Source organism: Anomaloglossus baeobatrachus, chromosome 5, assembly GCF_048569485.1.
Source record: "Anomaloglossus baeobatrachus isolate aAnoBae1 chromosome 5, aAnoBae1.hap1, whole genome shotgun sequence".
NCBI lineage: Eukaryota > Metazoa > Chordata > Amphibia > Anura > Aromobatidae > Anomaloglossus > Anomaloglossus baeobatrachus.
Window position 1 is genome coordinate 33,372,018 of NC_134357.1, and position 14,521 is coordinate 33,386,538.

Here is a 14,521-nt window from a genome sequence, read left to right on the forward strand (position 1 = left end):
TCAGCAGAGATGCTGCAGATCAGCGCTTCTGCAGAGAGAACGCTGAGAAAATGGCCGCCGGAGCGAAGAGAGGGGGCGGGAGCTGCATGAGGAGCGGGATCTGGAGGGCCATAGAGACCTACAGGGGAGGAGACACACACTGCAGTGAGGAGTGTCCTCTCCCCTGTGCTGAACGGCCGCCGGGCGGAGCCGAGCCTGTCCCTCTGCATGAGTGACATGCGAGGGCAGAGAAACCGAAACTAGGCCTCCGGCGAAGCCGGGGCTTAAATTTGAGCAGCGCGGCCAGCGCGCAGGCACCATCGGCGCGGTTCTCAGGCGACAGCCAGAGAACCCGCCGGAAATGTCACAAAACACAGTCAGCACACTCTCCCACAACAATAAAGTACAGGGACCCCCAATATATAAACGTCTCAGGTACTTAGCTTGCTTAGACGCAGGGTTCCAAGTCCCTGGGGATGAGTGCTCCGGTCCAGCAGGATCCTGAAGGGCTGCGGATGGAGACCGGTCTCCTGCCAAGCATGGAGACCGTGCTGGCTCCCACTTCAAGCCAGAGCCCAGGAGGGATGGTGAAGGAGCGCGGCATGTAAGGCTCCAGCCTTGGAAATCAACCTTAACAACACCGCTGACACAGTGGGGTGAGAAGGGACATGCCGGGAGTCCAGACTTGGACCCGCTTTTCTTCAAACTCTTTCCAAAAATCAGAAATCAGATGAGAATGCATGTGTGGATGTATGCCTCCTGAACACAAAGCGATAAACTGGCTAGATCTGGTTCTCCAGGGGGTGTATATGCTCAGAGGAGGAGGAGCTACACTTTTAAGTGTAGTACTTTGTGTGTCCTCCGGAGGCAGAAGCTAAACACCCATGGTCTGGGTCTCCCATAGGAACGATAAAGAAAATTTTGAAAACATATATTAGACGCATAAGGCTTTCATGTGATGAAACATTCGTTACCATAGAAACAAAAAAAAAAAAAAAATCACAAAGCCAAAGACTTAGCAGCCCCTTGTATATATTCACACTCCGCTAGGACGCTTCACATCCACAATGTAACACCTGTACTTCTGCTCAGTTCACCCTCATCAAGCATAAAGTATATTACAAAGTTTCTAAACTTCTCCGTATTTATTGAGTCGGCTCTATATACGAGAATTGGAAGTAAAGGGTCACCTCTCTTCTTCAGCTTTTCAGCCAGGGGCAGGAAATATCTCGTGAAGAAATCCAGCTCTGTGTTCTTCACGTAGTCCCGGATGACGGGCACCAGCCAACTGCGCGGGAAGTCGGAGATGTCTCTGCCAGAAAAACAGACCCAAATAAATACCAGGATCACGTTGGTGCATCACCCGCCCCAGCCAACAGACGGTGCTTACTCTGTGCCGTCAATCTGCAGCGGGACGGCTCTCAAGACCACCTCCGGCCCCATGTTCTCCACCGCCGCTCCCACCGCACGGTCCAGCTCTGCGGTGTGAGGGAAGTGAGCCGATATCCGCAGGTCAGCAAGAGTCTGCAAACACTGCAATAGATGGAGGACAGAGGATCACAGAGAGCAAGGGAACAACGACATCGCTGCAAAGTCATTATCCAGTCATTGTATACGTTACCTTCTTCATCATGGGGTGGCAGAACTTCCCAGCGGACTGAAAAAAGGTCTGTAAAACCTGGAGGACAAAGACCCAGGACGCGTGGAATTTGTAGGAGAGGCCTTCTTCTACAAACCTGGGGAGAAATGCATGAAATAGAATTCTCAAGAACTGAAATATATCTTTTTATTGCAGATTCTCGCTGCTCATCTGGGTTTGTTGGGACTCAGCAGCTCCCGCTCTCTCCCAGCTACCGAAAAAAGGACAACTGAGGGGTCTGCAGCTAGAAGCGATGTCAGCGTTTTCTATTCTGTATACACAGGGCTCATGTAGTGCTATACAGCGATGGTAATACACCACTTCTGCCTTCTCTATGGAGTGTCCGGCCATAGCCAACAGCAGCCTCCTGCTAGCCCTGCATCTTTACATAGTCATATGCTGACTAGACCGATATCTTACAATGTTAGGTCGAGCCCCCCACCGGCAAATGGGGTCAGCCTGCACCACCCCTACACCGAACACACACACACACACACACACACAGCCAGCCTCCATCCCCCAAGACACAGCGTACACCAGCCTCCAGCCCCCCCACACACACACACACACACACCGGGCACCAGCCTCCAGCTCCCACACACACCGGGCACCAGCCTCCAACCCCCCTCCACAGCGAGAGCCAGCCTCCCCCCCCCCTCCCCCACACACACACAGCCTCCATCCCCCAAGACACACCGGGCACCAGCCCCCACCCCCACAGCGAGAGCCAGCCCGCGCCGCACGCACGCACACACACGCACACACACACACACACACGCACACACACACGCACACACACACGCACACACACGCACACACACGCACACACACGCACACACACGCACACACACACACACACACGCACACACACACACACACACACACACACACGCACACACACACACACGCCAGCCTCCACCCCCCCTACACACAGCGGGCGCCAGCCTCCACACACACACACACACGCACGCACACACACACACACGCCAGCCTCCACCCCCCCTACACACAGCGGGCGCCAGCCTCCACACACACACACACTGTGCACCAGCCTCCACCCCCACTGAGCTCATCAGTTTCCCCTTCAGAGGTTGAATGCTATTCTGAATGATGCATGACCTTGCGGCTCTGGCGCTCCCTTACAGCAGGCCATACAATGTCATTACATCAGATTTCCAGCCACTATAATGCAAGCAGAGATTATAAAAACAGACTGGAAATTAGAAAAACTATTCTCCATAAGCACAACGATCCCTTGCTTTATATGGGGCTTTCAGAAATCCATGCATTCAGTGTAAGAGCAAATATAACCCCAGATTGCCAGCAGCGGGGTGTGAATAATTAATGCTAAAGGCGGCGTGCATCATACAGAGGTGCCAACCACAAGGACGGGCGCCTGGAGGTACTCACTTAAACATTTTACAGATGTGACCAGCGGGTCCGGTGACCGGAGCGGGGGGAACGGGTCCAATCTCTGCGATGTGGGGTGCAACACATTCTGTAAGAAGAGACTAGAGAAAAAGGCAGAAGGTCCATATGAAAAAAGTAAGGATTTTTGTGTACTCACCGTAAAATCTTTTTCTCTGAGCCTTCATTGAGGGACACAGCACCCATGGCCCTGTGTCCCCCAATAAGGCGAGAGAGAAAAAAGCATGAAATGTCATCAGTTAAAACACACAAACCGGCTAGTATTACCCCAGGCCTGACACGTACCTTTAATGTGTGAGCGGCTGCAGAAACCACCTGGGAGTGCGGGGACAGGAGACAAGTCATGGACGTAGAGAAGAGCCGGGGGAGGTGAGCGAGGCACAAGTCACTCTGCAATCTGCAAACACAAATACAAGATCAATGTTCATTTCTATTCTGCTTTTTGTTCCTACAGGCACCAGAACATTTTTGGTTTTCTCCATCAGAATAGCCACTTGCTTCTCCGTTCATTTTCCAATGCAAAAATACATAAAACATGGTGAAAAGTGCAAGTGAAACGGTGGGAAAAAAATGCCAATTGTGCCATTGGATTTTGGGGGTTTAGTTTTACGTCGTTTACTGTATGATAAAATGACCTGGAAACATTATATCGGTACAATTACAGAATAATTGGAATATCGGTTGCATATAACTTTTGCAATATAAACTAGAGGAGTGCAACTTCCACGTGACCCGTCTCCCTTTTTACAGCCAAATCCCATCTCTACAATAGTTGCACATTGCATTAATGTTTTATGAGGCGCAGTTTTCTGATTATTGCTGTTGTTGTGGGATCGAGGTCGCCCGTTTGAGCTCTTCTGTGTGATGGATGTATCAACAGCACAAGCCCGAGAGATAGGCGACTGCCATCTACTGGAGAAAGATTATACTGCAGGACATCACCACACATCCATAGAAATACCATATCTTTGGATTATAAGACACTTTTCCTCCCAAAATTTATTTTTGGGGGGGATGAAGGGTGCATCTTATGATCTGAATGTAGTTTACTGGGAGGTGGTGAAGAGGGGTAGCAAAAGGCAGGGGCAATACTATGGGCGCTGTGCTAATGGCGATGAGGAGGGGGCCATCCTGCAAACATCGGTGGTAGCGGCTTCAAATAATGGCGCGTGCGTAGATTGAGTTCTCGTCTGCGCACGTGGTGCCTTCCAGCCATATATCTCCCAGCAGCGGACTTGAGGAAAATGGCACATGGACGAGATCTTGGTTTGACATTGAGCTTATGGCGCAATCTGCGTACGCGCCATCAGCTCAATGACAAGCCAAGATCTCGCCCAGGCGCCATTTTCCTTAAGTCCGCTGCTGGGAGATTTATGGGTAGGAGGCGGCACGTGCGCAGATGACAACCCTATCTACACACGCACCGACTCCGGGCACCTTTATTTGAAGCTGCTACCGCCAACAGTTTCTGGATGTTCCTGCCTCAACGTCCGCAGCGACCATCTGGGACACCCGCTGCACCACCCACAGCAGCGTCCTGCTCCACCGCCGCCCCTGCCTCCCGTGACCCCGCTCCGCCGCCGCCCCTGCCTCCCGTGACCCCGCTCCGCCGCCGCCCCTGCCTCCCGTGACCCCGCTCCGCCGCCGCCCCTGCCTCCCGTGACCCCGCTCAGCCGCCGCCCCTGCCTCCCGTGACCCCGCTCAGCCGCCGCCCCTGCCTCCCGTGACCCCGCTCAGCCGCCGCCCCTGCCTCCCGTGACCCCGCTCAGCCGCCGCCCCTGCCTCCCGTGACCCCGCTCAGCCGCCGCCCCTGCCTCCCGTGACCCCGCTCAGCCGCCGCCCCTGCCTCCCGTGACCCCGCTCAGCCGCCGCCCCTGCCTCCCGTGACCCCGCTCAGCCGCCGCCCCTGCCTCCCGTGACCCCGCTCAGCCGCCGCCCCTGCCTCCCGTGACCCCGCTCAGCCGCCGCCCCTGCCTCCCGTGACCCCGCTCAGCCGCCGCCCCTGCCTCCCGTGACCCCGCTCCACCACCGCCCCTGCCTCCCGTGACCACGCTCCACCACCGCTCCTGCCTCCCGTGACCCCGCTCCACCACCGCCCCTGCCTCCTGTGACCCCACTCCACCACCGCCCCTGCCTCCTGTGACCCCGCTCCACCACCTCCCCTGCCTCCTGTGACCCCGCTCCACCACCACCCATGCCTCCTGTGACCCCGCTCCACCACCGCCCCTGCCTCCTGTGACCCCGCTCCACGGTAAGACACCCCTGGATTGTAAGACGGAACCCCCCTTTTTTTTTCCTCAATTTGGGTGGCGTCTTATAATTCAGTGCATCTTAAAAACACGGTACATTTTTTTTGTGTGCTCCGCATTATAAGAATTTGGCTTCCATACCGGGACAAATTTATGTGAGCTTGTTCCATGACAGCGAGCCAGGCCAGCATGGGCTGCAGGTCATTCTCGTTGGGGAGATAGTCGTACAGCGCCTGTCGGGATAAGCAGTAAGAATATATATATGTCGGACTATACAGTAAAATCGTAAATGGAGGGAGATGGCGGATTTATACTTACAGTGATGATCTGAGCATTGAGCTCCGCTGTAAGAGCTTGGGAATTCGGGCTGGAGTTGAAGAAGGCATGAAAAGCTTGCATGGCACAGGCGGTGATCATCTGCAGAAAAGAGACCCTTCATTACAGCAAGACAATGGTGACGGCGCCATCTACAGGTGCCAAGTCTGTCCCATTAACAGGCAAGTCCCATCCATGCGCTGCAGTAATGGGCTCAGCCGCTCAATGAACCAGCGAATGTCCCTCTGGGACGGCCACCAATCCAAAGAATGAAGGGGCCATTTCTATATTTAGTGGCTACGTGGGGGACTACGGCCAGCCCAAACCCCTTTAATGGCGCTTCACCCCCAATACTCTGCACGTCCAGGTGATTGGGCCACTCAGCAGAAGAAAAAAAAGTAAAAGGAGAAGCAGAGTTCCATCAGGACTTCACCCGCTCTATTATCGAGGTGGGACATCACCATCACTAATTTTGCAAGGAATTCTCAGGAGGAACGGTAACACCCAGTTGTCATTTTATTCTTGCATTTCCAGTAGGAATAACAGAGCTATTTCTCCACAATGGCCACTCCGCGGGTAATGAAAGTATCCACTAAAGCAAACAAAACTAGAAAAGCTCCTCTTCAAAATTCCCCTACCATGCAAAAAGGACTCCGAGGTTCTCCTGGCCTGTGGCCTTATATGCATATATACTATAACATGTAGGACTCACCACGTGGCTTAAGGTCATGACTTTCAGCAAAGTCTCACAACAGGACTTCACCAAGATGACAGGGAAGCATGGCAGCACCTCCTTTAGCAGTGACAGCATGTGCAGGGTGGTGGTGGCTTCTTTACTGCCTATGCACAGCAGGGAAATAACAGGAAAAAATGGGTTTAAATCTATGAAAGCAATTAAAATCAGGGGGCAGTGATAGCGGACCCCCGGCCCCATAGTCAGGGGAGGGGGAGGCGGCGGCCCCACAGTCAAGGGAGAGGGGGAGGGGGAGGCGGCGGCCCCACAGTCAAGGGAGAGGAGGAGGGGGAGGCGGCGGCCCCACAGTCAAGGGAGAGGAGGAGGGGGAGGCGGCGGCCCCACAGTCAAGGGAGAGGAGGAGGGGGAGGCGGCGGCCCCACAGTCAAGGGAGAGGAGGAGGGGGAGGCGGCGGCCCCACAGTCAAGGGAGAGGAGGAGGGGGAGGCGGCGGCCCCACAGTCAAGGGAGAGGAGGAGGGGGAGGCGGCGGCCCCACAGTCAAGGGAGAGGAGGAGGGGGAGGCGGCGGCCCCACAGTCAAGGGAGAGGAGGAGGGGGAGGCAGCGGCCCCACAGTCAAGGGAGAGGAGGAGGGGGAGGCGGCGGCCCCACAGTCAAGGGAGAGGAGGAGGGGGAGGCGGCGGCCCCACAGTCAAGGGAGAGGAGGAGGGGGAGGCGGCGGCCCCACAGTCAAGGGAGAGGAGGAGGGGAGGCGGCGGCCCCACAGTCAAGGGAGAGGAGGAGGGGAGGCGGCGGCCCCACAGTCAAGGGAGAGGAGGGGGGAGGCGGCGGGTCCACAGTCAAGGGAGAGGAGGGGAAGCAGCAGGGCCCACAGTCGGGAGACGGGGCAGCAGCGGACCCTGTCCAGGTCTCTTACCTCCAGATTTCTCTATTTCCTGGATACAGAATTTAGCGGTGGATGGGGCGGCCGGGTGGTGAGTGGGGGGTGAATCAGAAAACATGAACTCGCTGCCTTTTAAGATGGAGCACACAGCAAGCTGCGCTGCCTTACGAATCTAAAAAATCATGGAAGCAAAATCAAGAATTTAGTAAATTTCCAATTCCCACCTAAGAATATAGCAGCTTGTCAGAGCAACGTGAACGGATCCTTTATCTTACCTTTGGTTTTGCATGGACAGTGAAGCTCAGTATCCCGTGGTAGACCTGCAGGGTGGACGGGTAGCTCCACACGGAGAGCTCCTGTTTGCGCAGCAGCACCGCCAGGCAGGAGATAATCTGCAATATAGACGTTACATTTCTAGGAGCTTTTGCAGCAAACGGAGAAAACATCATCTCGCCATGCAAATGCAATGTATGGAAATGAGACCCCAGTGAGGACCACGCACCCATCGGACAGCAGAGACGCTGCCTTTATTTGCCTGTGACGCCAGGATGTCCATAAACGCCTTCGACGTGTCCGAATACTTCTTAATCAGCACAGGACCTGGCACCCTGATAGAAAACACACACACGACCAATGCAAATGATAATAAATGAGGTGCGATACATTAAATGACCTTCATAGGTATAAGGATAAATCCACCGACCTCTTCATAACCAGATTGAGCAGATAGGCGACTGCGGCCAAAGACTCGGACGACTCCACCGCCTCGAGGGTCGTCATCTGCGAGCAAACAGCGGATAAGTGTCAATAAACAAGATCCACACATGGGTAAGAGGGTAATTTTATCACTGATTATAGGGATAACGTAACCCCAAAAATTTTAGTTGTCAGCGACCTAATTATGTAAACTTGAAGTTGCACCTTCCCCCCCCCCCCCCCCCCCCCGACGGATGGAGGAGAAATCTCACCAGAGCTGCAAAGTATTCCGTCTCCGTCTCATTTCCTCCCTGGGATCGGATCACTTCAGTCACAGCCGCCAGCACGGCGCAAATCTAAAAAAAAAAAAAAAAAAAAAAAATTTACTGTAAAAGTTCATGGTTAAAAGCCACAAATAAATGTGCATTATTTTTTATAGATAATTTGCTTCTTGAAAACAAAGCGACTTTCATTAGAAAAGTCCAGGCATTGTGCCGTTGTAGAGTTCATGCACCTCCATCACATAGCTGACTGCTCTGCTGAATGTGACAGCGTACAGCCTCTGCTCTGAATAATGAGTGTGTATCTTACATATTGCACAATACGGGACTAATAATAAAAGACACTTGCCTATTTAAGGACTTAAAGGAAAACTGACACCTTCAGAGGCATTTTGTTGTTCTTTTAGTTAAAATGCATGTATTTTTTTGCAATTCTATCGCTCACCTCTTGTAGCCTCTATGTGGAGCTGTGTAATGCGGTCTTTTGTTCTGGTTCGGTGCATGGTCTCCACCTCTAATATATAAGAAAAGCTGTCCTAGATGAGAATCAGCATGTCCACATTTCTGGACTCCGCAGTCACCAAATCTGGCAGAGTAAGGTTATGTTCACACAATGCTTTTTTTTTCTGCAGCCAAAACCTGATCACTTGGCAGTAAAAAAAAAGTTGCAGACAAAACAGGTTTTCCTTTTACGCTGCTTTTCTTGCTGAGGTTTTAAAGGATCCCATAGTTGGGCATCGTGGACTTAAAGGGAATTTGTCCCCAGGTTTTTGCTCCCTCATTTGAGAGCAGCATAATGTAGAGACAGAGATCCTGATTCCAGTGATGTGTCACTCACTGAGATGTTTGTCATTTTGATAAAATCACTTTTCTCTGCTGCAGATCTAGCAGTAACACAGAGCTCATGAACATACTGGATTACCTGCAGCACGCCAAGAAGTCCTCTAATGATAATCTACTGCTGATTAAACAGTGATTTTATCAAAACCACACTAAGCAGCCCAGTAAGTGACATCACTGGAATCAGGATTTTTGCCCCTACGTTATGCTGCCTTCAGATTTGGAAAAAAAAACCTGGTGACATTCCCTTTAACAAATCGGCAGGGCAGCGTTTCCGCCGTTTCCCTTCGGCAGGGCGGCGTTTCCGCCGTTTCCCTTCGGCAGGGCAGCGTTTCCGCCGTTTCCCTTCGGCAGGGCAGCGTTTCCGCCGTTTCCCTTCGGCAGGGCAGCGTTTCCGCCGTTTCCCTTCGGCAGGGCAGCGTTTCCGCCGTTTCCCTTCGGCAGGGCAGCGTTTCCGCCGTTTCCCTTCGGCAGGGCAGCGTTTCCGCCGTTTCCCTTCGGCAGGGCATTTTTACGCTTTTCACATTGGAAGAGCTTTGTCTACACTTCACATTGGAAGGGCTTTTTTTTTTACACTTTTCACATTGGTAGGGCATTGGGCTGGTCAGGCATTGTTTGCTTTAACATTTTAACATATATCACTAAAACTGTACTTTGAGTCAGGAGAAGACTATGGTCATATTTAGGAAAAAAAAAAAAAAATCAAAAATAAATGGGTTTCACATCCTCCTGTACCTGCATTTGTTTTTAGTAAAAACACTGCAAAAACTGATAATTTACATAAAAATAAAAACAGCAAAAATGCATAGCGTGAACATAACCTAATGTGCACAGCCCCTTTGGGATGTTCTCACCTCTTTATGAGCCGCGGAGTTGGACTCCCAGTATCTCTGCACTTTGCCAAAGGTGACATTGGTGCAGTCCGACAATCCGCTCAGGAAGGTGGCCCCCGACTTCTCGGTGACGGCCATTTCCGTTTCCTCTTCCATGCCTTCTTCAGGCTTCTTCTGGACGGTGAAGGACCCGGACTGGAGATCATTGTGGAGCTTTAGGGCGTCTACAGTCAGATCACTTTTCCCTGGAGAGGAGAGCAGGACAGCATGAGACCACGTGAGTATGTGCTGCACGACTACCAGCGTTATTACAGTCCCATCATGCACAGTTCGGACGATCCGGATCACACGGAGTCTTCTGTGCAGACGGGAAGGTGTTTTCTTTAGGTCTATGACAGCCTTGATGTTGTGCCAGACTTACACTGAGAAAACGACTTCGGAGAACAGGAGAAGGCCGGGGTTCAGAAGCACAATGTACACAAAAAAAGGAATCCACAGGGGCTCCGAGATAAAAATTGGCATGGAAGGGTCCACTAACCTCTTCATGATCGTGCAGGTGTATGAGACAGGCTCAAGACTAGACTACCCCAAAATGTTGCGAATAAAAACCACAGCTTCCTGTGCAGAAAACAAGCTCCCTCCATGGAAAGTTTAATTTTTTTTTTTAAAGTATTGTGATATTTAAAAGAAAAATAATGGATCCCCTTCATGACATATTTACATCAACAGTGTGTCCATGCCTTTGATAAGGGCTCACATGCCAAGCCCGCATCTTTCCCCGCACGTCGGCTGATTTAAATCGGCCATCATCTGCCTTTAACAGGCACAGGAAGATCGGAGATCTGACCGTGGCTGATAACCAGGTAAACCCCGCTGTCAATCTCTGACATCAGGATATAACACGCACCAGCACCATTGCCTGCTCCCATTGGAGGCCCCATGACGAGATCGGTTGTCATGACAGGCGGGGGTCAGTTGAGGACTAGTGTGTGTCATTACCATCCTCCTGTGAACGCCAGCTGCGAGCGACATTCATAGGAGATCGAGATTTCTGCCACACAGAGTGGGGCTGATGCTGATGTACTGCTCTGTACAGCACAAGCAATCGGATTTAAGATCAGTCACAATCCACCGCTCTGATAATCAACGCAATCCGTTTAGCGGATTCAGTTGTTCCCATAGACTTGTATGAGTGGCAGATTGCAACTGATGCCCTTACGTTGCATCCGCCGCCCGACTGATCAGTCGTGGAAAGACTGACCGTCGGGCGGCAGGAACGCAGCATGTAACTGAGCAGCAGAATCCTTTTGTTTTCACTGCGCATGCTCAGATCTTGTGTTTAATCATTCAAGTCAATGTCTCTATCAGCTGATCGCTCACAGCAGCCGGCCCATCAGCTGATCGCTCACAGCAGCCGGCCCATCAGCTGATCGCTCACAGCAGCCGGCCCATCAGCTGATCGCTCACAGCAGCCGGCCCATCAGCTGATCGCTCACAGCAGCCGGCCCATCAGCTGATCGCTCACAGCAGCCGGCCCATCAGCTGATCGCTCACAGCAGCCGGCCCATCAGCTGATCGCTCACAGCAGCCGGCCCATCAGCTGATCGCTCACAGCAGCCGGCCCATCAGCTGATCGCTCACAGCAGCCGGCCCATCAGCTGATCGCTCACAGCAGCCGGCCCATCAGCTGATCGCTCACAGCAGCCGGCCCATCAGCTGATCGCTCACAGCAGCCGGCCCATCAGCTGATCGCTCACAGCAGCCGGCCCATCAGCTGATCGCTCACAGCAGCCGGCCCATCAGCTGATCGCTCACAGCAGCCGGCCCATCAGCTGATCGCTCACAGCAGCCGGCCCATCAGCTGATCGCTCACAGCAGCCGGCCCATCAGCTGATCGCTCACAGCAGCCGGCCCATCAGCTGATCGCTCACAGCAGCCGGCCCATCAGCTGATCGCTCACAGCAGCCGGCCCATCAGCTGATCGCTCACAGCAGCCGGCCCATCAGCTGATCGCTCACAGCAGCCGGCCCATCAGCTGATCGCTCACAGCAGCCGGCCCATCAGCTGATCGCTCACAGCAGCCGGCCCATCAGCTGATCGCTCACAGCAGCCGGCCCATCAGCTGATCGCTCACAGCAGCCGGCCCATCAGCTGATCGCTCACAATAGCTGGCCGCCGGGAGATCGGCTGATCGCTCTCTCTCGTTTTTACACTGAAAGCGAAATCTGCTTATTCATGACAATTCTTGTCACCCATTGTACAACGCAACAGTCACAAGCGTCAAGCAACGCAGGCGACTGATGCTAAAAAAAAAACGGAAATGTGAGCATAGCCTAAAGGCCGCTTTACACGCTGCGATCTCTGTAGCGAGCGTACCCGCTCCCGTCGGTTGTGCATCACGGGCACATCGCTGCCCGTGGCGCACAACATCGCCCGGACCCGTCACACTACTTACCTGCATAGCGACGTCGCTGTGACCGGCGAACCGTCTCCTTTCTAAGGGGGCGGTTCGTTCTGCGTCATAGCGACGTCACTATCGGCCGCCCAACCAATAGAAGTGGAGGGGCGGAGATGAGTGGGATGTAACATCCCGCCCACCTCCTTCCTTCCGCATTGTGGCCGGGCGCAGGTAAGGAGAGGTTCCTCGTTCCTGAGGTGTCACACACAGCGATGTGTGCTGCCGCAGGACGGAGGAACAACCTCGTTACTGCACATACAACGATTTTTGGTAAATAAACGACCTCTCCAAAACAAACGATTTTTACCTCTTTTGCAATCATTGAAGGTCGCTCGTACTTGTCACACGCTGCGATGTCGCTAACGACGACGGATGTGCGTTACAAACACCGTGACCCCGACGATAAATCGTTAACGATGTCGCAGCGTGTAAATGGCCCTTTAGAGGATATAAATAATAGGACAATATAAAAAGTTTTAGAAAAATGAAACCGTTCAAGTAACCCTCCTTTTGCCCCCATTAAAAATAGAAATTAGCAAATACATATTTACTATCGCTTTGTTCAGAAACGTCAATCAAAATATAAAATGATTTACTCCACTCTGTAAACAGCGGAACAAAAAAATATATAAAAACTTCACAATTCTTGGTCACCGCAACAGTACAATAAAATACAATAAGAGGCAATCAAAACATTACATCTACCCAAAAATGGTACATCAGCTCAGAGCACAAAAAATAAGCCGAGCCCCAGATCCTGAAAAGTGAGAGTGTTACAGTCCAGAGAAAATGGAAATAAAAAAAAAATCTTAATGTATTTTTTGTGTTTATTATTTTACAAAGTTCTAGATTTTTTTTTTAACAGTTAAATAAAAAGAAAAAAAAAACTTCTACATGTTCGGTATCAACAAACTCGTTCTGATCTGGGGAATCATGCTGCCAGGCCGGTTTAATACGAAGTCCCAGAGAGGGGTCATTTAACATTTCCACCATTGGAACCCTACGGAGCTCGAAATTCCTGGGACTTCTAGTGTTAAGGCCCTTTTCAAACATCAGTTTTTTGCCATCAGTCACAATCCGTTGAATTTTCAAAAAAAAAAAAAATGGATCTGGCGACTGAAGCCGCTGGATCAATTTTTTCTCATTGACTTGTATTAGCGACGGATGGCCTCACTTTTCATCCGTCATTCGATGGATCTGTCGAAAAATGTTTGTCCGTGGGACGGAGACAGCGTCCACAGCAACACTTTTTGTTTACATCGAAAAAAAGGAGAGCGCCGGATCCGTCCCCGTCCGTCGTTTGTTGGAATGGAAGCCTATGGGCGCAGGAGCCGTTGTAATCCGTCAAATGACGGAATCCGGAGACTGATTCCATTTTTTTTAACTGAGCATGCTACAATATATTATTTAGCCCCCAGCTAGTTGGATCCATCGAAAATGGATCCGTTGCATCAGTCTAGCCACAATCTGCAACGGATCCGTTGAGAAAACGGATTGTGACTGATGGCAAAAAACTGATGTGTAATAAGGGGCCTAAACATATAGTGAGTATGGTAAATGGTATGGTAGGCGGCTCGGTGGTTAGCACTGCAATCTTGTGGTGGCTCAGTGGTTAGCACTGCAATCTTGTGGTGGCTCAGTGGTTAGCACTGCAATCTTGTGGTGGCTCAGTGGTTAGCACTGCAATCTTGTGGTGGCTCAGTGGTTAGCACTGCAATCTTGTGGTGGCTCAGTGGTTAGCACTGCAATCTTGTGGTGGCTCAGTGGTTAGCACTGCAATCTTGTGGTGGCTCAGTGGTTAGCACTGCAGCCTTGCAGCGCTGGGGTCCTGGGTTCAAATGCCACCAAGGACACCATCTGCAAAGAGTTTGTATGTTCTCCCCGTGTTTGCGTGGATTTCCTCCGAGTTCTCCGGTTTCTTCCCACACTCCAAAAACATACAAATAGGGAATTTAGATTGTGAGCCCCAATGGGGACAGCATTCCTGATATATGTGAAGCACTGCGGAATATGTTAACGCTATAGAAAAATAAAGATTTATTTAAATTAAAAAAAAGTTGAATTGCAATTTTTTATTTTTGTAATTTCACAGCAATTTTTCCCCCCCCATTTTCCAGTACATTATTTGGTAAAATAAATTATGTAATTTAAAAGTTCAACTCATCCCGCGGAAAACAAGCCCTCGTATGGCAATATTGACGGATTAAAAAAAAAAAAAAAAAGAGTC

At 51.5% G+C, this 14,521-nt stretch overlaps 2 protein-coding genes across 3 annotated transcripts in view; one reads left to right on the forward strand and one right to left on the reverse strand.

The window, feature by feature from the left end:
• The window catches only part of LOC142310745 (M-phase inducer phosphatase 3-like), a 286,384-nt gene that overhangs the window by 223,974 nt on the left and 47,889 nt on the right, over positions 1-14,521 (forward strand). The window lies entirely within an intron of this gene.
• Positions 1-14,521, reverse strand: part of RRP12 (ribosomal RNA processing 12 homolog) — a 132,034-nt gene that overhangs the window by 116,921 nt on the left and 592 nt on the right. Inside the window, exons 2-15 of the mRNA XM_075348380.1 lie at positions 9,858-10,081; positions 8,155-8,238; positions 7,890-7,966; positions 7,689-7,794; positions 7,462-7,578; positions 7,220-7,358; positions 6,323-6,450; positions 5,614-5,712; positions 5,437-5,528; positions 3,332-3,443; positions 3,029-3,129; positions 1,601-1,715; positions 1,370-1,512; positions 1,170-1,291 (exon numbers count right to left, since the gene is read on the reverse strand). Of these exons, the coding sequence (XP_075204495.1) occupies positions 1,170-1,291; positions 1,370-1,512; positions 1,601-1,715; positions 3,029-3,129; positions 3,332-3,443; positions 5,437-5,528; positions 5,614-5,712; positions 6,323-6,450; positions 7,220-7,358; positions 7,462-7,578; positions 7,689-7,794; positions 7,890-7,966; positions 8,155-8,238; positions 9,858-10,081 (1,659 nt within the window). The remainder of the gene's footprint in view (positions 1-1,169; positions 1,292-1,369; positions 1,513-1,600; positions 1,716-3,028; positions 3,130-3,331; positions 3,444-5,436; positions 5,529-5,613; positions 5,713-6,322; positions 6,451-7,219; positions 7,359-7,461; positions 7,579-7,688; positions 7,795-7,889; positions 7,967-8,154; positions 8,239-9,857; positions 10,082-14,521) is intronic.